Below are 27,719 nucleotides of genomic sequence, written 5' to 3'. Positions count from 1 at the left end.
TGTTTAAGCATCATGAAAATGCTGATGATCTTTTTGAAATTCAAAAAAAACTCCTAACGTGCTCATAACCCTTGATGAAAATACAGGTTAGAAAAATACATGCAACTCATTTAATGGCATTGCTGTGACACAAATTCCTGTTTTGTGATTTTCCCGCAACTCTACTTCCCTCATACATACAATCTGTGTCTAACCTCCCGAGTGCAAATCTGGGCATTAAAGGCGACCTATTTAACCAGAACGGGAGACGTGCTCATGTCACAAAGACTGTTCTTGTTTCCAACAGACGTTATCCTCTTAAAGCCAACCACCGCTCGGCATCATGGGGGCAAAACCTGTATGCCAGGAAGTTGTTGCCCAAATCTTTTTGGAAAGGCTACAAGAGTGATTGAAGGTTGGGGGCGATGGATGCAAGACGCGCAAAAGATCAACCTCACTGTATTCCTGTGAGGGATATGAGCGTTTTTTCCCACAGCAAGGGAATTTGATCTCCGATCCCGTTTTCCCTCTCGCAGTGTCCCAGAGGTTCGCCAATGGGCGAGCTTGGAGAGTTTGCGTGCATTATGGAGAATTAGTCGATATTTGGCAGCATTAGCCGCATATTATTGGTGGAAACTGAACACTCAGGCAATTGCGTTATGTAAACAGGAAAATGGGTTCGAGCGCAGTAAACCAGCAAAACTAATTTAACTTTTGCTCATTTTTTTTCTGTAAACGTCATGATTTAATAGTTCATTTTGGATCTTGCACGTATTTTTTCTGTTGCAAGGTTTTAGCTTTATGTCGTTATTGAACTTAAAAAAAATATATATTTTTTATTTTTTAAATGCTTGATTTTATTTTTTTAAATCTAATTAAAATTCCCACATTTAAAAATTATTCAGACATATGATCATCTCCTGTAATAAAATATTTATTGGCCCTGGCCCTTTTAATGTGTTAATCTTAGCATTTTTGCGTGTGTGCGTGTACCTTAACGTGGTGGAGGGGTTTGCGTGTTCCAATGACCCTAGGAGCTATGTTGTCTGGGGCTTTATGCCCCTGGTAGGGTCACCCATGGCAAACAGGTCCTAGGTGAGGGGCCAGACTAAGAACGGCTCAGAAGACCCCTATGATGACGACGATATTTGGAGAAGCGTTTCCCTCGCCCGGACGCGGGTCACCGGGGCCCCCCTCTGGAGCCAGGCCTGGAGGCGGGGCTCGCTGGCGAGCGCCTGGTGGCCGGGCCTGCACCCATGGGGCCCGGCCGGGCACAGCCCGAAGAGGCAACGTGGGTCCCCCTTCCCACGGGCTCACCACCGGTGGGAGGGGCCAAAGGGGTCGGGTGCAGTGTAGGCTGGGTGGCGGCCAAGGGAGGAGACCTTGGCGGACCGACCCCCGGCTACAGAAACTGGCTCTTGGGACATGGAATGTCACCTCTCTGGCAGGGAAGGAGCCCGAGCTGGTGTGTGAGGCAGAGAAGTTCCGACTAGACATAGTCGGACTCGCCTCCACACACAGCTTGGGCTCTGGTACCAGTCCTCTTGAGAGGGGTTGGACTCTCTTCCACTCTGGAGTTGCCCATGGTGTGAGGCGCAGAGCAGGTGTGGGCATACTTATTGCCCCCCGGCTCGGCGCCTGTACGTTGGGGTTTACCCCGGTGGACGAGAGGGTTGCTTCCCTCCGCCTTCGGGTGGGGGGACGGGTCCTGACTGTTGTTTGTGCATATGCACCAAACAGCAGTTCAGAGTACCCACCCTTTTTGGAGTCCTTGGAGGGTGTGCTGGAGAGCGCTCCCTCTGGGGACTCCCTCGTCCTGCTGGGGGACTTCAACGCTCACGTGGGGAATGACAGTGAGACCTGGAGGGGCGTGATTGGGAGGAACGGCCCCCCTGATCGGAACCAGAGCGGTGTTCTGTTATTGGACTTCTGTGCTCGTCACGGTTTGTCCATAACGAACACCATGTTCAAGCATAAGGGTGTCCATATGTGCACTTGGCACCAGGACACCCTAGGCCGCAGTTCGATGATCGACTTTGTAGTCGTGTCATCGGATTTGCGGCCGCATGTTTTGGACACTCGGGTGAAGAGAGGGGCGGAGCTGTCAACTGATCACCACCTGGTGGTGTGTTGGCTCCGATGGTGGGGGAAGATGCCGGTCCGACCTGGCAGACCCAAACGTATTGTGAGGGTTTGCTGGGAACGTCTGGCGGAATCCCCTGTCAGAAGGAGTTTCAATGCCCACCTCCGGCAGAGCTTCTCCCTTGTCTCGGGGGAGGCGGGGGACATTGAGTCCGAATGGGCCATGTTCCGCGCCTCCATTGTTGAGGCGGCCGATCGGAGCTGTGGCCGTAAGGTGGTCGGTGCCTGTCGTGGCGGCAATCCTCGAACCCGCTGGTGGACACCAGCGGTAAGGGATGCCGTCAAGCTGAAGAAGGAGTCCTATCGGGCCTTTTTGGCCTGTCGGACTCCGGAGGCAGCTGACAGGTACCGGATGGCCAAGCGGAACGCGGCTTCGGCGGTTGCTGAGGCAAAAACTCGGGCATGGGAGGAATTCGGTGAGGCCATGGAAAACGACTTCCGGACGGCTTCGAGGAAATTCTGGTCCACCATCCGGCGTCTCAGGAGGGGAAAGCAGTGCACCGTTAACACTGTTTATAGTGGCGATGGGGTGCTGCTGACCTCGACTCGGGACGTCGTGAAGCGGTGGGGGGAATACTTCGAAGACCTCCTCAATTCCACCAACACGTCTCCTTTTGAGGAAGCAGAGTCTGGGGACTCTGGGGTGGGCTCTCCTATCTCTGGGGTCGAAGTCACTGAGGTGGTTGGAAAGCTCCTCGGTGGCAGGGCCCCGGGGGTGGATGAGATCCGCCCGGAGTTCCTAAAGACTCTGGATGTTGGGGGGCTGTCGTGGTTGACACGCCTCTACAACATCGCGTGGACATCGGGGACAGTGCCTCTGGATTGGCAGACCGGGGTGGTGGTCCCCCTTTTTAAGAAGGGGGACCGGAGGGTGTGTTCCAACTACAGAGGGATCACACTCCTCAGCCTCCCTGGTAAGGTCTATTCAGGGGTGCTGGAGAGGAGGGTCCGTCGGGAGGTCGAATCTCGGATTCAGGAGGAGCAGTGTGGTTTTCGTCCTGGCCGTGGAACAGTGGACCAGCTCTACACCCTCCGCAGGATCCTCGAGGGTGCGTGGGAGTTCGCTCAACCAGTCCACATGTGTTTTGTGGATTTGGAGAAGGCGTTCGACCGTGTCCCTCGGGGAGTTCTGTGGGGGGTGCTTCGGGAGTACGGGGTGCCGGGCCCCTTGATACGGGCTGTTCGGTCCCTGTACGACCGTTGCCAGAGTTTGGTCCGCATTGCCGGCAGTAAGTCGGATTCGTTTCCGGTGAGGGTTGGACTCCGCCAAGGTTGCCCTTTGTCACCGATTCTGTTCATAACTTTTATGGACAGAATTTCTAGGCGCAGCCGAGGCGTGGAGGGGTTCCGGTTTGGTGGCCTCAACATTGCATCTCTGCTCTTTGCAGATGATGTGGTGCTGTTGGCTTCATCAGGCCGGGGCCTTCAGCTCTCACTGGAGCGGTTCGCAGCCGAGTGTGAAGCGGCTGGGATGAGGATCAGCACCTCCAAATCCGAGACCATGGTCCTCAGTCGGAAAAGGGTGGAGTGTCGTCTTCAGGTCGGGGATGAGATCCTGCCCCAAGTGGAGGAGTTCAAGTATCTTGGGGTCTTGTTCACGAGTGAGGGTGGGATGGAGCGGGAGATCGACAGGCGGATCGGTGCAGCGTCTGCAGTGATGCGGACTCTGTATCGGTCCGTCGTGGTGAAGAAAGAGCTGAGCCAAAAGGCAAAGCTCTCGATTTACCGGTCGATCTACGTTCCAACCCTCACCTATGGTCACGAGCTGTGGGTCGTGACCGAAAGAACGAGATCCCGGATACAAGCGGCCGAAATGAGCTTCCTCCGCAGGGTGTCCGGGCTCTCCCTTAGAGATAGGGTGAGAAGCTCGGTCATCCGGGAGGGACTCAGAGTCGAGCCGCTGCTCCTCCGCGTTGAGAGGAGCCAGCTGAGGTGGCTCGGGCATCTGGTTCGGATGCCTCCTGGACGCCTCCCTGGGGAGGTGTTCCGGGCATGTCCCACTGGCGGGAGGCCCCGGGGACGACCCAGGACACGCTGGAGAGACTATGTCTCTCGGCTGGCCTGGGAACGCCTCGGGATCCCGCCGGAGGAGCTGGTTGAAGTGGCTGGGGAGAGGGAAGTCTGGGTTTCCCTCCTGAAGCTGCTGCCCCCGCGACCCGACCCCGGATAAGCGGAAGAAGATGGATGGATGGATGGATGGATATATATATATATATATATATAAAATTTTCATTTTTTATATTTTAATGTGTTTAACTTTTTTTTTTATTCAATTTTTGTGAGCACTGTCTTTAAAAAATTATGAAGTTTAATTTGTAATTAACATTTAATTTGTCAATTTTTAATTTTTGCATTCATTCATTCTTCTTAAAAAAATCTTTTCATCTTTAGTTTAATTTTATTTTTGTATTTCTTTTTAATTTAATTAAATGTTTTTTTTAATCTTTTAATATTTTATGTTTATATATTAAGTTGAGAGGAGTTTAAATTTAGTCTAAAAAAATCTTTGAATCTTTATATTTTCAATTACAATTTAAGTACTAGTGTATTTGCATGTATTGTTTATAAAAATATTCATTAATGAAGATTGTGTTTATTTTGGTGCTTCTAATAATAATATTGATTTTTTTTCACTCCCATTACTGAAAATGGCCAACTCGGGTAGTGTGGCGTTACATAAGCATTAAAGTGGATGTCGGGGTCGAGGGGTTAAGTAGTCGCTTGAAGATGAGAATCCCGATTGATGGTGGAGGTCAGATGTGATTTAAAAAAACAAAAACAAAAAAAAAACAAAAAACAAAAAAAGACGACTGGCGATGAAGCACAGCTGGAAGACGGTCCACAGTTCCGATTCCTCTCATCTCTCTCGGGTTTTTTGATACCGCGCCATTTTTTCCCAATTTATCTTCCCACTGCCGGCAGCTTAAATGTCATCTCGGATCTGCCGAGAGTGAATGCGTTCCTGGCGCAAACCGCCAAAATGTGAAGACAAAGAGACCCTCTGCATTATGGGAAAGAATGCACCCATGGGCCACTCCATTAGGTACACCAAGTGCAAAGCTGTTGGTATAGGCTGCGCTTGTGGTAATAAGTCCTAACTGGATTTTTAAGAGACAGCGTTTTATTTGGCCAAAATATATATATATATTTTAATCATTTATTTGAACTTTTTCTTAAAAGGGGAGTTACATCTTTACAATAATGTTTTATGCACACCCACTAGTCTAAATAGCATAGAGCATATTTTTATTAAAAAAAAAAAAAAAAAAAAGAAGCTGTTTGACTTAATTGATGAATTTCCCCACTTAAATTTCCCCTTAAAACTGCTTTGTGAAAAAGGACCCAACACGGTTTAAAAAATATGCATGCTCAATGTGCGTTAGTGGTTGTCATACAATCATGCAGCTCTAGTTATTGTCGGGGTGGGTGTATCAGTTGGTGTGGCTACTTGTTTGTGTTTATGTGGGGGGGGGGTTGTGGAGGGAGTCAGTTTGGTTGTTGGGTTAGGTGGGGGGGATCTGGGACGTATTGGTGTATGTGTGGTTGATGAAAAGTAGAAAGCGGCAGGGAGGGGAAAAAAAAACAACAGCAGACCTACTGACACACTGCCGAGAAATCTGTGAATGTAGGATTGGCTGCTGCACAGAGGAGAGAGAAGAAAAAAAAAAAAAAGCGCGCGCGATACGCAAAACTCCATCCTCCTCCTCATCCACCTCCCACCTCCCACCCCCAACATCAGCCCGTGCAGTCACACTTCTGACTCCACTCCCGCGCGCTATGAAACGTCTCCGTTCTCTCTGCTGAGACTTTTACGCACATGCAGTGAGTGCGTGAGCAGAGGAATGGATTCCCGGCTGCTGATCGGACCCGGCATGCCCACGCCGGACCCGCCGTGGAACGTGAGCTCCATCCGTCCGTCGCACCGGCTCATGGAGCTGGTCCCGCTCGTCACAACCGTGAGTAGAACAATCACACACCGGATGGATGGGGGGGGGGGGTGTCATTCCTACATTCACACTGGCAGAAAGGCATGAATGAATGAATGAATGAATGAATGAATGAATGAATCCCAACATCCATCCCTCCATCCATCCAGCCTCCCCCGCTGTCATTCACAAGCATCCTGAATGGACGCAGTGAGTTGTTTCTCTTCTAGTGGCACGAGGGGATCTAAAAGCACAGCTAAGCAGCTGTGGTGGGTGTTGGCATGTGGCAAAAAAAAATAAAAATGCCCTCACAGTTTGCGTGTTTTATGACCTCCCTAGCTTTAATGCCCCCCTTGCACTCAGCCCAACTCGCTTTATTTATGTGCTGCTGTGTCACAGAAAAGCAAAACTAGAAAGTGCATATAAGCAGCAGCAGGGCGGATGTTTTGCTTTGTGACTCCAAAAACGAATCAGAAAACTCGAACCCCACTCTGAGCCCCCTCCCATTCCCACCTCCTCCGTCTCACCCTGGAGGAAAGTACTCCAGTTCTTTTTTGGGGGGTTTTTGTCAGGAAGCAAGCTGCTCTACATAATAGACTCGCTGAGTGAGTGCTGCCATGGTGGAAAGTTGGGATCCAAAAGTGGTGTCCCCAGGGAAAGTGAGGGGGTGGGGCCACATCACATGGGGTCCCCTTCTCAGTGGGTTTTCAGTTTAAGGGAATATGAGGCACCCCTGTGCAAGTTCATGGGAACCAATGTAAGGGCTGGGACAACATTTTTGAGTCTTTTATGACATTTTTTTTGTTTTATTCAGTGGCTTTGCTGGTATGTGTAATTAAATGTAATTTTTATTTCACAAAAAATGTTTTTATTTTTTATTTTTTACATAAAGCTTTTTTTTTTTTTTAACTCGTTAATTAGCACATCACTGCTTTTATAGAGGCATACTTTGCATGTCTTTGTTCCTTTATGACCACCATACGTTCCCTTGTGTGTATTCAGCTTGGCTTACTGCCTTTTAATGATGCTAACATAACTGAATAATTTATGACATTTTGGGTGAAACTGTAGTTCACCATGAGGTAGAAGGAGGAATACATTAAAGTGGTCTAAAATCACATGTTTCTTTTGTTTTGATTTATGACATTCCTGGTTGAGTGCTTCAAGGATTTCCGAGTTTGTCATGCATTGACTAGATGTTATTCTATGCGATGCAAATCTTGGTTTAGCCCCTTCAATAATGCGACCAAAAGAGATAAAATACCTTTTGGATGATTTATGACATTTTTTTAATACACTGAAGTCTGTTGGGATATGCGATTGTCATCTAAAACCATTATTTGTCGTTTTTTTTAAGCACTGAAAGATAAAGATCTTAACTGAAGTTCTCGTTTTGATTTCTGACTCTTGGTCGTTGATTCATTGACTCGTATGCATTAACAAGATATGATCAGCTCAGTGCAGCTTTTGGTTTAGTGTATTTAATAAAGCCACAAACAGGATAAAAACACCTTTTGAATGATGTCATTGATGATGAAGTCTGCCGTGTAAAATCATGACAAGTTCGTTTTGATTGATATATGACATTTTTGTCACGAGATTCAAGGATTTAATGACTTTTTTTTTTTTTTTTTTTTGTCATTTGCATTCATTTGAGACCCTAACTTCAGTGTAACCATTTCAGGGACAGTGGTCACTACAGTGGACAGATAAGTTGCTTTGACTTATATTTAATGAAACTTAAAAAAAATCGATGTAGGTTGTCATAATTCGTGCATGACCGGGTTACAGTGGCATTTTGTTTCTTTATGAATGATTTTTGACATTTTTGATTTTATCTTGGCTTATGACCATTTGGTCAAGGCAATTTAATGGTTCATCTGCTTTTATTTGATTACATTTTTAGTTGAGATTTTCAAGGACTCAATAGCTTTTGCTTTGGTTTCTGACATTTTTGGTCAAACAATATCAGGATTCAACAGTTTATTTTGATTTATAACATTTTGATTTCAAGATTCAATGGCGTTATTGTCATGTGTAATATTTGCAATTCAGATAATTATTTAAAAACTTAGCTTGGTACATGCTCACACATGTCAACGATTTTTGTCAATAGCTTTGGTTTTATATCATGTGTTCATCGAACGATGCAAGGATTGGACGGATTTTGCGAGAGAGAGCGAGAGAGCGCGATGGAGTGTGTGTTCAGGTGTGTGCACGTAGCGCTGTTGGCGCTGGATGATTAGTATTGTACGTGCGTGTTAGCCAGCAAACAAAAGATGTCTGAGTAGCCCCACAGAAAGCATCAATGTGATGAGCGGAACAAGCGGTTTGGTTAATGGCGTGTGACACATAATCAACCATATGGGGTGAAAATTTCTCTTTTAGAGCATTGCCCACCTTTTGATACTTCAAAAAAAAAAACCTTCTTAAGCATGCAGTGGGCCAGATGTAAACGTTAATCAAGCCTGTGTTTGAACGAGATGGCCGTCCACTCGACGTTGATTGATTGTTGACGCAAAGCTAACAAGTAGCTTATTAGCTTTGGCTACATTTGAACAGCATCACGGTTGCGCCGCCCGGCCGCAATCAATATCTCATTAATGAGAAAGTAGAGATGGACTTATTACATTATCCTTCCTTACCTACTTCCTTCCACCTCAGACATACCTTTTTTTCCTGTTTTTGTTTTGTTTAGTTTTTTTACCTCAATCATTCCCTCCATCTGCGTATATTCTTACATCCTTACCACCTTGGCTCAAACCTATTTTTCTGCCTTGATTCCTTCCTTCATTCGGCTGTAATTTTTTTTTATTCATGCACCCTTTTCTTAAACCTGCTCATGTTAGCTAGCGGTCCTTACTTCCTTACTCTTGACTTTTTCCTTCCTGACCGCCATCCTTCCTTCCTTCCTTCCTTTATACCTGTACATCTTTTATCATTGTTCTGCTCAAATGTAATTTACTGCCTTCTTTCCTTCCAGCCTTGTCACACCAGTTTTTATTCGTGCATCTTTCTATTCCTTCAATTATACCCGCTTTTCTGCCTTCCTTGCTTACGTCCTTCCTTCCATCCTTCCACCTCTCATATGCTTTTTGTCTCCTTTCTTTCCTTTCCTCTGACATGCTTTCTTTTTTCCTTCTTTCGCTTGGAACAACTTTTCTAACTTCTAACCTGTCAGTACTGTTTTTTTTTGTTTTTGTTTTTTTTTAATATCCACAATCTCTGTTCTTGATCAAAATTATTTACCGTCAGTCACAGTACCTGTAAAAAAAAAAAAATATATATATATATATATATATATATATATATTTTTTTTTTTTTTTTTTTTTTTTTTTTCCGGCCCACCCTGGATACACTTGCCCTCAAATGCTTTTTTTTTTTTTTTTTTATAACCTCCATTTCCTCCAAAAGCTGAGAACAACAAAAAAGCCAAGCTGTCATTATATTTAAAAGTGGCCAACTATTGACAGTCTCACAAATGAAGAAGGCAAAACAAATAGCCAATTTGAGGGCTTTGCAGGTGTGTTCATGCTTGTGGAAATGTCTGAAAGCAATTGCGGGTTCACTTTAAAGAAATTCAGACCCTAAAGCCTGTACCGCTAAGCAGCATGAAATTTGGTAGGCGCGTCCATCATGAATCGTACCGGCAAAAAAAAAAAAAAAAAAAAAAACTCAGAAAGCCATGGCTGAAAAAAAGCACATGAAGTCTGTCCGTCTGTTTTAAATCTGCCATTTTGTGGTCATTTGAGCCCATTTCCCGTTGTCCTTCAAAAACTAACTACACATAGAGTTGTTTTTGTTGGTGTTCTCATCTTTCAGCCTCTCTTTTACACTAAGTGCCACCTAAAAAAAAACATTTGGCTCTCCAATATCGTCAACATGACCAACATTAAATTACAGTAGCTTCGTAGAACTAAGCATTGGGTTTTATTCCTAAAAAGTGTATTTGATAATATTTTAAGCCACTGTATTATGCACAGTAAGGCTGTGCATTTAATTGAAATTCAATTACCATTATTACACTCCACAATTACAAAACCGGCATATCATAAACAAAAATAAAAGATTATCAATACTAATTTTGAGTTCATTAAAATTTATACATTTGCACTTTTTTTTTTTTTTTTTTGAAAAAGACTAATCTTATTTGGTCCAAAAGGAACTTGCATAATAATTATAGCGTTTCAAAGACATTTTTTTGTCTTAATGTTTTGTTTTGTTTTTACATTTAAACATTTTCATGTTTTTGTACCAAAAAACAAATGATTGTCCTAATTGTGAGTGCAATTATTACCAAATTGATCGTGATTAATATTTTGTTCATAATTGAACACCCCTAATGCAGTTTTAGCACTAACACGCTGCCTAAATATAGAAAAAAAATACTTAGGAAATTAGTTATTAGGTATATAATTAATATATTAAAATGTAAAGAAATTCTACAATAGTACCTAAGCACATGTTTAAAAACAAGCAGTTCTTATTAAATACAACTTAACTAAAAATTAGGACAGTGATTCTTTTGCATACCACTAGAGGGAGCGCTCATACACAGGCTCACTGCTGTAGATGCTAAACTATAGGTGGGACGTGCGTGCATTATGCAACATGTTTTGCAAAAAGGTGTTCGCATTTATTTTGAAGTGCTTTGGCGTCATGTAGTGTCCTTTTGTGCACGTCATTATCGTGCTTGACCTTTGGTGTGCAATTACCTATACCATCTACACAACCACTCTGACTCATTGCGGAGAAAGTATTTCGTGACTTTTCCCACTCTCGAAACAAGAGTTTTGTTATTTTTCCGTATTTGCATACAGCGCTTCTATAGGCGCTCATTACATTGTAGAACCGTATCTAATGTTGTACATATAAATTATGTCGTGTAAGTGGCTGGACTCCTCATCTGTTGAGTCATTTTGAGCACTCTTATTCACGCGCTCATTTCCAAGAACAATTGTAAGCAATTAAAGTAGCGCAGCACATCTCCCATACGAATGAGCATAATCGTCTGACCTGCATTTAATTCACTTTGTCCAATTTATTGTGAAAAATTCCAATGACTCTTTTGAGACGTGCGGATTTTCAATGTCAAGCAAACGCGAGGGTGGTATATGTCCGTTTGTTGAAGCATTGTCATGATGACTGGGTGACTCAGATAAAAATAAATAAATAAATAAAAAGTCTTCGCCATGGCAACAGTCAAGTCAGACGAGGCCCTCGCCATCATTACAACTTCCCTTTTGTCATTTGTTGTTACGCTCCATATTGCATTATTGCTGCTAATGAAATTAGGCCAAGTGAGTGTGCACTTTTTTTTTTATAAGGGACAGTATAATAGAAAAGTGGATTTCTCTGCCATTAGATTGGGCCACTTACTGGTGTTTTAGTTTTTTAGGTTTATGTTTTAATTTTTTTTTAAATGTTTTTTTTTCTGTTTTATTGTATGGATTTGATCTGTATGTATTTTTGTCGTCAATTTTGAGTTTTTATTTATTTTCTTGGATTGCCGTTTTTTGATAAAATCCCTGTAAAATGAAAATATATACCTGTGAAGGCTGCCAATACCAGCCAACAATACTAAAAAAAATAAATAAATCTGATATTAAGTCCTCCTCAGCAGTAGTTGGTGCAGTTTGACACATCAGTGAATCATTATCTCCGTCAGAAAGGAAGGTCTTTGTTCACTATTTATTGTTATTGTGTCAAATGAAATTTTGTATATCAAAAGTACTAGATGTTATGCTCATTCTTTTTCTCCTTCTGGCGCTTTTGCCTATCCTTCTGTACGTGCACTTATGGCTGACGAGGCGCTCTAAAGCATCCATACTAACTCAAAGCCCCAGTCCACACTCTGGCAATGAAATAGGATAAAAATAAAAATAAAAAATAAAACATTTTAAATAATAATACAAAAAAAAACTCTGCTGGTACTTCCACTTTCTCACTATGAGCATTCTTTCATAGTTAACGACGAGGCACTCTAAAGCACCCACACTAACTCAAAGCCCCAATCAACACCCTGGCAATGAAGTAGGATAAAAAAATAAAAATAAAATAAATAAAAAACCCTGCTGGTGCTTCCCACCTTTTTCTCACCATGACATTCATTCATTCATTCATGGTTAACAACGAGGCACTCTAAAGTGGCCACACCAGCCGACTGTCCGAAGGGAGGATGCATTTTTGTGATATACTAATCCTATAGACATAGCTATATTGCATATCGCAATTACACTGGATAACCGAATATAAGTGAACTTTGCAGTTCTCATTCTTTGCACATTTTCAGCAAATCTTTAAATGTGTAAAAAGTATTTGGAAACAAATTGTCTGAATTGACTCTACAGGGTCTTTAACCTTGGCAAGTTGTTTATGCTGTTTAGTAGGAAGCCATGAAAACAGCAGCCACATGTGGTTTAATGGCCTTTAATGAGCACTGTAGCTCCTGTTTATGAGCGCAATTATACAGTATGTGACACTGAAGATGTTTATGTAATGCTTAAACAGTTTGGGCAGTTTTGCTCCGCTCCCAGGCCGGCACTTTTTGATTGTAATTTGGATTTATGCTGTCGTAATACCACTTTTTTGTTGGTGTTTTTGTTTCCAGGGCGCCGTGGCTCCGAGCCATCCCTTTCCAACGGTGGACGTTCCTGATCACGCACACTACACCATTGGGGTGGTCATCCTTGTTGTGGGCATCACGGGCATTCTGGGAAACTTTCTGGTCATATATGCATTCTGCAGGTACAGAACTTTTTTTTTTTTTTTTTGAACAGCGTTTATATATTGTCCTCATTTTTAGTTGTATTTATCTTGTCTGTTATCATGCTTTTTTTTATTTATTTTTTTTTTTATTATTTTTTGTTTATACTTTAGTTTTGTTCTGATTTTATTTTTGGTTTTGTGTGAATGTTTTGGTCTAAGTATTTATTTGATTTGTTATTTTATTAGTCTATTTATTTTTTATGTATTTTTATTTGGTTTTATTTATTTGCTTATTTTGATTGGACTGTATTTAGTTTTTGGTTTATATAAAAAATAATTTGTATGTAACATTTTATACAATGTTTTGTTTTATTAGATTGTTTTCAATATTTTTTATTTTTTAATTGTTTTGATTTTATTGCTTTTATTTGTATGTAATATTTCTTGTATTTTACCCCGCCTACTGCCAGCTGGGATAGGCTCCAGCACCCCCACGACCCTTGTGAGGAGTAAGCGGTCAAGAAAATGGATGGATGGATTTCTTGCATTTGTTTTAGCGTTTGAATAGATATTTTGGTCTTTTATATATTGATTGCTCATTTTTGTTTGTGCACAGTTTTTATTTATTTTATATATCTTTATTGTATTTATTAATATTTTTACTTTTGCTTGTGTTTTATCTATATTTGTTATTTAGGTTGTTTGCATTGTATTTATTTTTATATGGTTTATTTTTATTTTTTCATTTTTATTGGTTTCCGTATTTAAGTATTTGCTGTTTTGGTTGTGTTTATTGGACCTTTTTTCATTGTAATTTTTGAGGGTTTGTGTTATTTCAGCTTTTCATACGGCGTAACATGCTTACAGGAGCCGAGGCCTGCGGACGCCGTCCAACATCTTCATCATCAACCTGGCCATCACCGACTTCTTCATGTGCGTGACGCAGGCGCCCGTCTTCTTCATCAGCAGCATGCACAAGAGGTGGATCTTCGGCAAAAGAGGTAATCTCGTCATGGATCGCAAAATTCAGACGCACACGAGTGTGACCTGCAGTTAACATTCCGTCGCCGTCAGGCAGGCACGTCGCCCTCATCACTTACATAGTACGGCGAAGCAGCGGCGTGACGTCTGCTTCGGTCCGATTCCATCATGCCCCGTGTTGGATGTGTTTTGCATGCATGTGTATGCATCTGTCAGTGTTTTGCTTGTCTCTCTCTCGTGTGTGTTTATCGATGTTGCGCGTCTCCTGTGTTAGTGTGTGTCCCATTGGGAGCGCAGACAGAGAGGATGCGCTGATCAAACAGCGATAGTTGTCCTCAAGCGTGTTTTCCTTCAGGAGTTGTCGTGACCTTCACGAAGGCAACCGATCCCCTCACTACAGCCTCATCGATGTCGACTGGAGAGGGAAAAAAAAAAAGAAAAAATTTTTTTCAGTGAAGAATAGAAAAAGCTTGAATACTGTAGAAAGTGACACATTCCCTTGCCCGTGATTCACCAAAAAGCCAAGATGATAAAAGGGACTACAAAAACAGCAAACATGCTGGAGAATGCTCGTAGCGTCTGTCTTTTCACTCCTTTTCCTTGATGTTGTAGTGCTGCTAAATACAACTGTGCCTTGAGATACAACTTGAATTAGTTCCATGACCATGCTTGTGAGTCAAAACATGTTTCTTAGACTTAGACTTGACTTTATTAATTATTTATTTTTTTATTTATTAATCATCTTTATCCACTGACATTAATGGAAATGTCAATCTGATGCAGATTCCTCAAAAAATAAATAAAAAAGCAATCATGTTTGTTATGTTTTTCAATAGGGCTCAAAACTGTTACTTGATATTAATGGAGCAGGTGAAAACTCCTCAGTAAACTGCAAGTTGAGATGGCTAAAAATGGCTGGATTTTGCTGCTTAAACATATTCTACAAACATGCTAGTAATCAAAATGCTATACTGGCACTAATGCTAGCAATTCCTTAGCCCATGTATGGCATTTTGCATTGTTTGTTAGCATCAAGCTAAACAGACTTTGTAAAGGAAAAACAATGTCTGTTTTACTGTAATTCTCGTTCTCTTTAATTTGACGCTGAACTTCAACTGGGAATAGTAATAAAGAGCTTGAAGTGTAAAGTTCTGATGGGAACTTTCACTGGTGGTTTTATCTTTAAATTAATGCTCGCTATACTCCTACTAACAATCAAGAGACTGCATATTCTCAGTTGAACTATTTACTGGATGCCGGAAAGATCGAGTACACAGCTGTGGAGCATTTTCTGCTGGATGCGGAAGAAGGTCTAATCTATCCAAAATGGTTTTTAATATTATACTGTCTTGGCTGCCCACACCCACATGTGAAAATGTGTGACCTGATGGTCTTAACTGGTTTCAACCAGAAAAGTGTGCTAGAGTGCAGATAGACAGAAAGACGACAAGGCTGGACTGCTCACAGCAACACAACGGCGTAGAACCCGTCTCCCGTCTAATCATAAAGAGGCCTAACCTAACAGAAGCGTCATTTTGAAAAATCGCTCACCAAGTGCTGCTTGTTGTGAAGTGAGCATTATCATTTGGTGCTTCTTTCTCAAATTTTTGCTCCCAAGTTACAGTAATTTTTATTATTATTATTTCTTAATCATCTGAATGTTAGATCACACCTCGAAAAACTCAGGTCACTCAGTCGGCAACACTGTATAGTTTATTCATTCTGTTGGAACATACGCCTTCATTCTATAATCCATTCTGCCCAGTTTCACTGCCGGCTATTTTTTTTTCCACGATTCATTTAATATCATCTTTGTGTGCCGCTGTTGTCCACTTTGCTGCCACTTTCAAACTTCTCCCCTCGGCGGGTGGCGTAATGGCTCGTTCTATTTTATGTTGTTATTTTTACGATAGAAAAGGATCATAAAAGTAATGTTTGTTTGTTGTAGCTATCTGTGTGCGCCATCAAAGTGAGGGACAATCTCAGCTTTTATATTGCTGACTGTGAGGACCGTTTATTTGGACCGCACATTGGCTTACATCTTTGAGCAAACTCACCAATTTTGAAATTTAGCCTCACAAGTCAATTTCACTTTGCAACAAGAAATTTGCGAAACTCTTCAATCGTGAGTGGAGCCACCAAAGTATCAATTTGGACATTTTTTTTTCAGGCATCCTTCAAAAATGCAGTTTTGTCCACATGCCCCCAAATTTGAAGCAAGCAAAATAGACGGGTGAAAGATGCGAAATTGTCAGCCATTTTGGTTTTTGTATGTTGCAAACTTTGCTGACTTGCTATTAAACACTAGCCGATTTGTAACTTAAGTTATTTTGAATGAATCCCACTCAAGTTTTTCTGTTATAATAACGCCTCAGGACTGAATTACTTGTTTCTGCGGAAAAAAAACATGACAATCTGCCAGTCAGGCTTCCATTTCAAGACACCAAAGGCCACGACTGGCTGTTTCGTCAAAGTGAAATTGAAGCATGTCAGGAGCCTTCATACATACTGGATACTTCAGTAAGTCAATCAGAAGTTGTTTGCAGTCCTGTAGCGGCTGAATGACAGCATGTAAAGTCAATATTGAAACTGTTCTCAATCCATTTTTCTTTCAACTGGTCATTTACCAGAGACCCCTTCGTGTTTGCTCATATTACCCATCCACCCGTACGTTTTCATTCTTTTTGGGAACTCCTAAAATGTAATCCTGGAATTTTAGCACGCCACCTTTTGCTGTTACTATTTAGTTTCATTTCCAACAACATTTGTTTTCCACTGCCTTTAACATAACAGGAAATCATTCTTTTCCAGTTTTCCCCTTTTATCTTGCTTCCTTTTTGGCATACAGGCTGCGAGTTGTACGCCTTCTGCGGCGCCCTCTTCGGCATCTGCAGCATGATGACGCTGATGGTGATCGCGGTGGATCGCTACGTGGTGATCACGCGGCCGCTGGCCTCGCTGGGGGCCATGTCTCGCAAGAAAGCGCTGAGCATCGTGGCGGTGGCCTGGCTCTACTCCATGGGCTGGAGCTTGCCGCCCTTCTTCGGCTGGAGTGAGTGCAAACGTCGTTCTTTTTACGCGCGCACGTCTGCAACGCGCCAGCCGCCTTTACCGCGTGTCAACACGTCAGTCACAAGTGCAAAAGCAATTAGACGATATCGTGCCCCAGAGGGTTTACCTGACTTCACACTGCTGCTGTCTCGTTTTTCCACCCCAAGGTTGCTTAACACTACAGGCTGTCCAACGCACACACTGAGTTGGTGAAAATTGCTCGTCTTTTGTGACCCCCATTTTCTCTGCAGATGGCACTTAAATGCAAGCACAATAAAATGGATGTTTATTAATGCTCGGAAACATAGTGAATAATTCCCGTAATTGCTGGTAAATGAGGCAATCACGCAGGCGGGCGAATTGCAAGAGATGGCGAGCAAAAATAAAATCTGATCTTAAAAAAAAAAAAAAAAAAAAAAAAAAAAGGAGAAGAAGAAGAAGAAGATAATTTGAACATTGTAACTTCCTGTGTATTATGTGATAAAGCAGTACTATACAGACAAAAAATAAAAAGACCAAAGACAGAGTCTTGGGCATCACCAAAAACCCATTTGCTTTACAAAATAAAATACAATGGATTAAAAAAAAAAAAAAAAAAAAAAAAAAAAAGGACAATCTGAACCGAATAATTTCCTTTGTATTACGTAAAATGTAATATACAGATAGAAAATCAGGGGACCAAGGACAGAGCCTTTTGTCAAAGTTAAAGCATTAACTCACTGATTAATCACAAAAAATATCAAATTAATCATACATTAATGCAGATTAATCGCACTATTAATTTTGACCCCAGATGATCCCTCCGTTTGACAGCGTTTGGTTATGTTAAAGGTAGCACAGGTTGTGTTTGAGCAATAAACCTAACTACTTGCATGAGTAAAGCATTTAATAAATGTTTGCGTATGACATTCAAAATAGTTGTTTTTTTGATGAGAAAACGAAGCGGATGAGAGTGCGCAGTGGATCGACAAATGTTAAAGACGTCCTCATAACATTGAATGTCGAAAGAATTAACACATAAAAGTTGCTCTTCAAATTTGGCGGCCAAAAGAATGTTGATAGAAAGCCATTTTAATTACTGTAAGTGATTAATCGTGATGAATCAAAATTCCAAGATGTCTTTAATCTGATTAAAACATTCAATCATTTGACAGCTTTAATTTAGTCACCCTGCTGAAAAGAAATGAATATGCTGAATAAAAAAAAACTTACTAAAAAGGACCATCTGAACATGTATATAGACAAAAAAGTAAGGGGATCGAGGACAGAGCTTTGGGGAACGCCAATCAATTTAGTCACAGTGCTTTATAGATATGACGGAAACCCGTTCTCCACTGCACACGCCCGAAAAAGAAAAACAAAACAAAAAAACAACTATATCACTATATTAGTTGTATGTCCTGTATACGTTCCAGGCGCTTACGTCCCAGAGGGCCTCATGACGTCATGCTCGTGGGACTATATGACGTTCACGCCGACCGTGCGCTCCTACACCATGTTGCTCTTCACCTTCGTCTTCTTCATCCCACTCTCTGTCATCATCTTCTGCTACTGCTGCATCTTCAGGGCCATCCGACACACCACCCGGTGAGTCAAACTGATAAACAGTCGCGGGAATTAACCAAGTAACTGTACTGAAGTACGACATCCGAGTACTTTTGCTGCTAAAGCTAAACGGCTAAAACACCGCTGACGCTGGACAGGGCCTTCGAGAAAATCACCTGCGGGGGCACGAGGGAGTCGGCCAAGAGGTTCCACAAGATGAAGAGCGAGTGGAAGATGGCCAAGATCGCGCTGATCGTTATCCTGCTCTTCATCATCTCCTGGGCGCCCTACTCCTGCACCGCGCTCACCGCCTTCGCCGGGTAGGTGTGAGTGTCTCGCACAAACAGTGCATCACTGTCTTGAGAGTGTTTGTTTTGTTTTGGGGGGTTTTAATATTAGTTGATAATACCAGTTTAGTTTCTAATAGCAATGTTACAAACTTCATGGAAATATTCTGTAACTGAAGCATTCCCACATATGTTGTTGTGATTTTTATTATCCACACTTTTTTGCCGCGTAACAACTACCCCATAATACTTCCGATTTTCATTGTTCAAATTACAAATACCAAAGTTTAAAAAATTCACGCCTCCCGGGGTATATACCGCCTGATTCCACATCACTTATAGTATTTGCACAATTTAACATTTAATATCCACTTTCCCCCATTCATTTTCAATGGGACAGACATTGAACTTTTTTTAAAGTATCATTTTCCACGCCCACTCTCATACTTATAACATCATTTACCAGGTGTCTGATATTGCTCGGTGGCACAGTTGGTGAAGCGCATTTTCTAGTAACCAGGAGGTCATAATTTCATAATTTATCTCTCAATTTACTTCATAAGTATTCTACATGCATTCAAATCTTAGCATTCGGCTATTAGCATTCAGCTTTCAGCATTCCCACGCAATTTCTCCAGAAATTGCACTTAGTCTAGTTGTATTAAAGGTTGACAACTGACGACCTTTTCCCGTTGTGTCAGTGTTTTCTGGTGACCTGTTGCTATGCAGAATACAGAATCGCAATTTTTCAGGCATAGAAATATAACACCAGCTCAGAATCCATCTTCATGTCTATGTCAACAAGCCTGTAATAGTTGCAGATAAAAACTGAACCTCAAAAGCAAAGTACTCAACTGCTTATGTCAGATGACCGCGTGCTCTCCCGTCTCTTCTCCTGTGAACATCGGCCTATTTTTTTTTCTGTTTAGGTATGCAGACCTGCTGACTCCATACATGAACTCTGTCCCGGCAGTGATTGCCAAAGCGTCAGCCATCCATAACCCCATCATCTACGCAATCACGCACCCCAAGTACAGGTAGGACGCAAACCAAGGGATGATAATATATTTGGTCGACAATGGGCAGAAAAATCCTAAATCCAAATTTTGCTAACATTTAAATTAAAAAATTAACCCACAACTGTAGATGAAAAAAGCAACACGGGAGAGGATTGAGATGCTCAAAAGCTATAGCAAAAACTACACTGATCTTGAAATACTTCCTGTTTTCTCTCTTCTTCTTTAAAATGTACAGTGTCAAACAAAAGTGCCAGCATCTAGTGGCCAACAGTGGAATTACACCAAAATTAAACAGGAAACAGAACAAAGTAGGAAAAAAAAAAAAAAAAAAAAAAAAAGTACCTCCCAAAATAATTTAAAATAATATTTTGGGGTACAATTTCTTCCTTAGAGCAGGTCAATTTAAATGTACTGTATTTTATTAGATTTGATTTTTTTTTAAATTATACTATTTAGTGTTAGATTTTTTTAAAACACTTGACAACTGTATTTTGCTGCGTGAGTATAATTTTCTGCTCTTGTATAAATACATTTAAATTGTATTTTAAAAACTGAGCTATGGTTTTGTAACAGAAAAAAGTAAGTCTGACTTAATAATTATTCCCCCCCTCCCCCCCTAATTAATTTCCAGTAGGGCTGGACGATATTGCCAAAAAATAAAATTCAGGACGATTACGATTTTAATCCAACAAACCCAACAAACGTTGATTTAAAGTTTTCATTTATTCAAAAATAATTCATATGCAAAATGTTCAGACAAATTTAATGTATACTGATTCTAATCCAGTTTTAACATAAACCTACCATTCATAATTATAACATCTGGATGTAACATAAGAACAACAACAACTCTTCCAGAAGACAAAATCCAGAAGACAAAATTAGATTTTCCGATTTAGCAAATTTTCAAGCGATTCGATATTCAAAATGATTAATCAAATTAATTCGATTTATAGCCCAGACCTAATTTACAGTATTGACATATTTATTTATTTGTTGGATATTTTTAAAGTACGAAAAATGGCGAGAATATTCCCTCCATGGATTGACACGGGTGTCTGGATGCGGTAGGTCTGCCATCAGCCGCTACATGCCCTACCTGGGCGCGCTCCTATGCGTGCGCGTGCGCGACCGCTTCAGCAACAGCAGCTTCCAGTCTACCCGCCGCTCCACGCTCACCAGCCAATCGGAGAGCAACCGCCACTGCAAGCCCGCCCACTCTTCGCAGTCGGACAGCGAAACGGTGAGTGTCGCTCGTTTATAGTATGTCCGCGTCGTACCCCCCAGTTAGACTGCGCCCTCAACGGCAAGTCGCGTTTCCTCTACAGGCCCGCATCTCCGACATAGAGGACGACAGTTCCTTCCGAGCGCCTGTCGGCCATCAGGTGTCCTGTGATGTCGAACACGCGCGACGTTCCAGCCAGAGGTTAAAGGTAAGGGTAACCAACCGTTAAAAAAAAAAAAGGTGCAAAAGTAACAGCAGAGTTTTTGAAGACAAAGTGCAATGCTTATGCAATGGCCAATGCAAAAAAAAAAAAAAAAAAAAATGCCCTAGGGCAACAATGAAAAGCATTACTATTTTGTAACGGCAAAATGCAGGGTTGGGTGTGGCTTAACGAATGAAAACAAGTCACATTGGTTGGCTGTTCCAAAAACAGAAAAGAGCTGCTGACTAAAGACAGAAAGGTTTTGTCATCAAGTGGGTCACATTGTGCTGGATCGCCATCACATGTCTGAAAGTTTGAATGTGTGCTTTGGGCTGTGCAGGTCAGCTCGCCTTGCACTAGTTTTGAAGTTTGCATTATGCTCCGTGTATGGTTAGAATGAATTTAATAGATTGTTTGCTTTGTTTTTACTTCGCTTTTCATTTGTATTTTTTTGCAATTGTTTTCATTGGCTATATTTCACCGAATAGTTTAACTGAGTTTGATTATATTTGTATAATTTTATGGAATTTATTTTTTATTTTATTGACTGTTTTTATTTGATTAGATATAATTTATTTTAATTTGTATTGTAATTTTTATTGGTCATAGTTGTATTTTTGTTTAATTTATTTTAACAGTTTAATTCTGTTTGATTGGATTTGTATTGTTTAATTTTATGGAATGTTTAGTTTAATTGTATTTATTCCATTCATTTTTGTATTTTATCGTTTTGTTTTTCTACTTTTATTAAATTTTAATTTCATTGGATGTAATTGTGTTTCATTTCATTAAATTGCATTTTGTTGAATTTAACTATTCTTATTTAACTGTATTTAGCTGTGTGCTATTGCATTTAAATATAATTATTTTTTAAAATATTGCAATAGTACAGAAGTGTATTGCATTCACTTGGCAAAAAAAAAAAAAAAAACTAACTCCGGAAGCATATTGCATTCACTCAGGGGGGGGGGAAAAAAACAAACAAAACAAAACTTGTTTTTCTGACTAATTTTGGGGGGGAGCTTTGTTTTTGTTTTTTTGAGTAACTTTTTTTTCTGATTTTTTTTTTCTGTTTTACTGAATATTTTTTCTGTCATTAAAACATAACTCCGAAAAACGGAAAAAAAAAATCTGAAAAACAGAAAAAAATAAAAATACTCAGAAAAAGAGGGGAAATATTATTCAGAAAGACAGAAAAAAAAATATTCCAAAAAACAGAGCACCAACTTCTGTTTTTCAGAGTATTTTTTATTTTTTTTTTACCTCTGAACTCCAAGTGACCTGTTGCAGACCACTGACCTATATATATGACTGGATAGCCAATAGCCTATACATGCCAGTGCAAGAAGCCGTTGAAGTCACAGGGCGGCCATCTTGTTACTCCCACCTCGCAAACAGACTACTGTACTGTATAAACTATACAGTATACGTATAAATGAGACATATGCACCTCGTAGGCAGTTAGTATAAGGCCGGAGGCGGGGTGGTGGGTTTGTGACATTTTTGTTTTTTTTTTCCTTGTAAAAAAAAGAAAAAGAAAAAAAAAATGTTTCCTATTTTTTTGAAAGAAAAAAAAAATCTTTTTCTGAATAATATTCCCCCCCCCCCCCCCGTTTTTCTGAGTAATTTTTTCTGTTTTTCTGAATTATTATTATTTTTTAATTTTTATTTATATTCAGTAAAACAGAAGAAAAAATATTCCGATAAACTGAAAAAAAATACTCAAAAAAACAAAGCTCCCCAAGAAAATTAGTCAGAAAAACAGGAGTTTTTTTTTTTTTTTCTCCAAGTGAATGCAATACGCTTCCGTACCAAGAGTAGCATTATTATTTTTTATTATTACTTTCTTTTTTCTTTTTTTTTTTTTTTTTTTTTTTTTTTAAATCTAACACAAACTAAAATACAGGACATTTCCAGTAACTTTTTACTCCTTTCGGAAATAAACACGCTTTTGGATCCTTTTCCTAGATGCTTCTGAAAAAGAAGACATTTCAAATCCTATACTTTGTGTTATTGAAGTATTTTAGGACTTCCCCCACCCCTTCTAATATCCATTCAAACATCTTGTACTGAATTTCCACATACAATGGTCGAGGTCATTTCAGTTATTTCTTGGTTTGTAATCAACAACCAGTCGGCGCCGTCACATGCTCCTTTCAATGTGGGACAGCCGCTATATGGAGCATTTTCCGTCTCTTTACGTAATCATCTTAGTGCGCCCGAAACACACACACACACACACACGTGCCAGGTTCTCTGAGGCCTCCATGACACCAGGTCCAAAAACTAATCCAGTAATCTCACATTTAATCCACAGATCGCACGACGCTTTTCCACCCAACTCACTTATTGGAACAAGGAGACAACGGCGATGTTTGATGATGTTTTCTCTCTGTCTGGCATCTTGACCCCAGCCCCCCGCCACCCCAACTCGTACTCTACCATCTGTAATATTATACAACATTCTGTAATCTCAATCACTACTTTCGCTGTTTGCCATAATCCCACCTCGCAACGGGATTAGTGTCATTTACTCCAAGCCAACTCTTTTTCTTCTCCGTTTCAATTTATGGTAGTTCAAATACAAAATACTGTACATTCAAATATATTTTTAAAATGTGTGATTGAAAAATATATACTTTTAAATGTCATTATTTTACATTAAAGTGTATTTTGAATGCGTTTTCTTTTTCAAAATAATTATTGCAATGTATCTTTGTGGGTGAATGGATGCCAATCCAACCATATTTTCTCAATTAAAAAAAAATATATATATAAATATACATATATATATACATATATATATATATATATATATATATATATATATATATATATATATATATATCTTGAACTATTACACATTTTAATTTTTTTGGCTTTTTTTTCTTTTTAAATATTTAATACAGAAAACTATCCATCAAGTAGTACTATTTTTTTTAAAACAATTTGTCACAACAAAAAGTGTCATATCTTTGATAAACTTTTAAAATGCAAAAAATAAAATAAAATTACAAATTTAAAAAAATTTAAACAATTAAAAATATTAACATCTCGTAACATTCAAAATTGTATTCATTTTTCTCTTAAAGAAAAAAACAATATCACTTACTTTAATTACTGTTGTACAATGTGCTGTGTCTGTGTGCCTTTGCACAGAGTATTACGGAACCTGAGGACATCTCTATGTCGGACCTGGGCCTCCTGCCAAAGAGTCACCTTCCCGCCAGTGTAAGCTCCAAGCAACATGAAACTTTTTTTTTTTTTTTACATTTAAAAATACATTAATAAAAATAAAAAATAAAAACTGTGATTTTACATTTAAAAATTAGAAAATATTGTTACATATACACTTGTTAAACATTTAACTTAAAAAGAAAAATATGATGTCTTGTAGCTATTTTTTAATGCGAAAAAAAATCAATTTGAGTAATGAACAATGTATAATTGAATCGTGTACAGAATTCTTTTACTGACTTGCGTTATTTGTTATTCAGTGAAATGTCTTATTTCCTCCTTTAGATTAATCACTGCTCTTTAACCATACCAAAAAATATACTTTAAAGAAATACTTGGTTATTCATATAAAATAAAATCCTTGTTTCAGGTTCCTTGGATTAACTGGCAAAAAAAAAAAAAAAATGCTCCTCAAAATTTGAACAATTTGCTCCTCAATTGAAGTCATTAGGAAAACTGCTCATCATTGGAAAAAATATATATATATATTTTTACATTTGTTTTCAATATTATATAGTTCATTCAAACGTTTACTCACAGCAGAGCATGTTCAATTTCCCCGACAATGTGTATCTGGCTGATAAAATCATAATAAAAAAGTGCTCAGCAGGCAGCAAATGGCCCCCGGGCCCAACTTTGGACCCCCTGCATAAGCGGTCGCTGTTTTCTTTCCGCATTTTAGCCACTTTGACCTTTCCAATGAAAGAAATCTCAACCTTTCATTATCCCAACAGTCCAATCAAAAGCCCGCTCATTCCTCAAACGGAAAGGAGCCACTTTGATCGATGAGAAGCGGGCTTTTCTGGGTCCGCTCGGTCCGAAAGGCGCTCTGTTCGTCAGGGCTAACAATCAATGCGGCAATCATCTGTGACCGCTTTCCGTGTCTTCCCCTGACACCAACACACTGGCCAATTATCGATCCAAGCACCATAACTTCATTCTCACACACGCATGGGGAAACAAACTTGGTAACTAAAAGAAAGTAGCACTTTAAAATACTGTACTTTATAAAAACAGAACCTAAATTTAGTCAAAGATAACAATTAAACAGGCTCCAGCATTGCAGCTCCTTCTAATGTGCACAACTTGGCCACCGGGGGCAGTATAGTAGCGTAGCCATGGACAGATATTACAATCTGAACCGTAAGCAAAAATATTGCGGTATTGAAATTACAGTACAGCTGTCCTTTTTTGAAATATTTGGGTAAATAAAAACTGCATTTTAATCACCCGCATTAGAACACATTCTGTTTCGTTTACAAACACAATATAGAATATTTGGTACATTATGAATAAATGTGCACCATGTCAAGTTTAACTAAATGTTAACATTCCTCTCGTTTCATTCTTCTTAGTAAGTCACAGTGTCCCATCACAAAAAAATAAATAAATAAAATACGATTGTGGTTATGCACACTACAATTAATATTAGTATTATTTTTGTGCAGTGTAGCACGTTTTTTTATGTATGTAAAAGAAAATTAAAACATTGTTTAAATCACGCTATAAATATTGGTGCATTTAAGAAATGTTTTTTTTCCAGCTCTGTCAAGCAGTCGACGAATTTGGCCCACGGCTCGCCTGCAAGCCGACGGCCGCCGTCATCGTCACGTCCATATCCAGCCCGTCCATACTGCACAGCCCCCCCGGTTTCCACGGCAACCACGGCAAAAGCCTCAGCCCCGTGGCCAAGGCGTCGCTGGACATCGCCCGGCTGGACGCGCCCTCGACGACAGCGTGAGCGCCGTCGGACGGACGGGTCGTGTGTAAATGTGGATGTGTTCCTATCCCCCCCCCCACCCCCACCCCCCAATAGCAGCATGCTAACTGCTAACAATGCTAATTAAAATCTCCGGCATGCACTGGTGCCCTCATACGAGTCATCATCCAGCACATCCTGAATGCGTAGATGGCTTTAAATGTAATGGGCACACAAAAGGCGCTTTTTGCACAGAACAACGACAAATAAGTCGAGGGCAACCGATTTAATCGACTGATGTTATCACTTTTAAAAATCGGCAAAAGTCTTTTTTTTTTTTTGCTGATTTTTGTTTGTTTTACACATTACAACATGAGGCAACAATAATGACATTCCACGCTAAAATTGGTCCAAAAAATAAATAAAATCGGCCAATTTTTCTCTCTATTGTCAAGTTAAACAAGTACTAAAGGACAAAGCATTATGAAACAGTCAAATGTCCTGACTGTAATTTACACGCAAAGAAAAGTTATTTTATTCATTACATATCTTTTAATTAATCAGCCGACTTAATCAGAGCAAGCACGTTGGTGTGTGGTTGGTGTGTGAAAAATTCCATCAGTTATTAGTCGCCAACTGCCACGTTAGAAATAAACAACTAAAAATAATCTACAATATAAAAAAAAAAAAAAAATGCACAGGCACATGCGTATGTACAATGAATGTGTCCTGCAATGTATAGAATCGCTCCTCTCGCCAGTTAGACATAACATAAGCACAATATTCTGATGAAATGACTTTTACTGGGTTTATTACGTACAAAAAAAAAAAAAAAAGTTCTTCAAAGTGTAGTGTAGCCGCAACTGCTGACTAAAACATCCGCTACATAAGATACTTTGAAATTGCAAGTTTGCTTGATGTTATTTCACACATTTCAATGACATTCCCAAGTGTCAGCAGAGATCCGTGTTGCTGTGATTTGAATTTGATTCAATCTTTGCGATTTCCGCGCTCTAGACGGGAGTATATGCATTCATAATAAATTAAAAAATAATAATTAAAAAAGTGTGCAAGCCCAGGTTGCGCAAAAAAAACAACAACGTGCCAACGGGAGAAGTTAAAAGGAATATAGATTTTTAATTTCATTATTTGTCTTTAATTTAAATTTAATTACTAAATTTAAAATGGTACAATACAGTAGAGTGTACTGTATGTAAAATTGTGATTTTTTTTTAAATAAATCAACTAATTATTTCATGAGCTGAATAAACAATCAATACATTCAAGAAAGAAATGTGCTAAATGTATTCTTTTGTAAATAAATACTGGGTAAATGGAATATGCCGTATTTTGCCCACCCCTGCACTATATGGACAAAAGTATTGTGATGCACTATATGCATTTGTTTACATGAAGAGAGTTTCAGCCGCCATTGTTTCCCTCATTTTTAGCATCTCTATATATTAGTCTGGCATATTCCTTGTCCTGAATGTACAGAAATTTGAAGAAAAAAAAAAAATCTGTATATTGTAAAGCATCATTCAAGTGTACATTGTGCTCCCGTTTTATTCTTTGTACAAAATTGTCTGCGATGGTTGTTTCTATTTATTTTTCTAAATAAACTTGTTGCTACATTGTGTAAGAAGATGTGGAGCGAGAGAACATGTCGGAGCGGTTCTGTTGGGTGTGAGCGTGTTTGCGAGACGTGACAAACATCT

General features: G+C 39.8%; 2 protein-coding genes across 5 annotated transcripts in view; one reads left to right on the top strand and one right to left on the bottom strand.

Annotated features, from left to right (window-relative positions):
- Nucleotides 1–27,719, bottom strand: part of etv4 (ETS variant transcription factor 4) — a 149,712-nt gene that overhangs the window by 118,171 nt on the left and 3,822 nt on the right. For all 3 annotated transcript variants that reach the window (XM_077501875.1, XM_077501870.1, XM_077501871.1), the window contains exons 3-4: nucleotides 13,856–14,151; nucleotides 13,621–13,742 (exon numbers count right to left, since the gene is read on the bottom strand). The gene's annotated coding sequence lies outside the window, so the exon portion shown is untranslated. The remainder of the gene's footprint in view (nucleotides 1–13,620; nucleotides 13,743–13,855; nucleotides 14,152–27,719) is intronic.
- LOC144004578 (melanopsin-A-like) lies at nucleotides 5,800–26,098 on the top strand. Of its 2 annotated transcripts, none has more exons than XM_077501868.1 (11): nucleotides 5,800–6,077; nucleotides 12,658–12,794; nucleotides 13,623–13,756; nucleotides 16,585–16,788; nucleotides 18,203–18,374; nucleotides 18,491–18,652; nucleotides 19,549–19,656; nucleotides 20,710–20,881; nucleotides 20,967–21,071; nucleotides 24,225–24,296; nucleotides 25,846–26,098. In XM_077501868.1, the coding sequence occupies exons 1-11, from the start codon at nucleotides 5,964–5,966 to the stop codon at nucleotides 26,041–26,043; spliced, it is 1,578 nt and encodes a 525-aa protein (XP_077357994.1). In that variant the 5' UTR covers nucleotides 5,800–5,963; the 3' UTR covers nucleotides 26,044–26,098. The 2 variants fall into 2 exon arrangements, with proteins under 2 accessions (XP_077357994.1, XP_077357995.1); XM_077501869.1 differs by lacking the exon at nucleotides 5,800–6,077 and adding an exon at nucleotides 6,780–6,872.

This window comes from Festucalex cinctus, chromosome 17, assembly GCF_051991245.1.
Source record: "Festucalex cinctus isolate MCC-2025b chromosome 17, RoL_Fcin_1.0, whole genome shotgun sequence".
NCBI classification, from domain to species: domain Eukaryota; kingdom Metazoa; phylum Chordata; class Actinopteri; order Syngnathiformes; family Syngnathidae; genus Festucalex; species Festucalex cinctus.
Note: the sequence above shows the minus strand (reverse complement) of the source record. Positions and strands in the feature narration are given on the sequence as shown.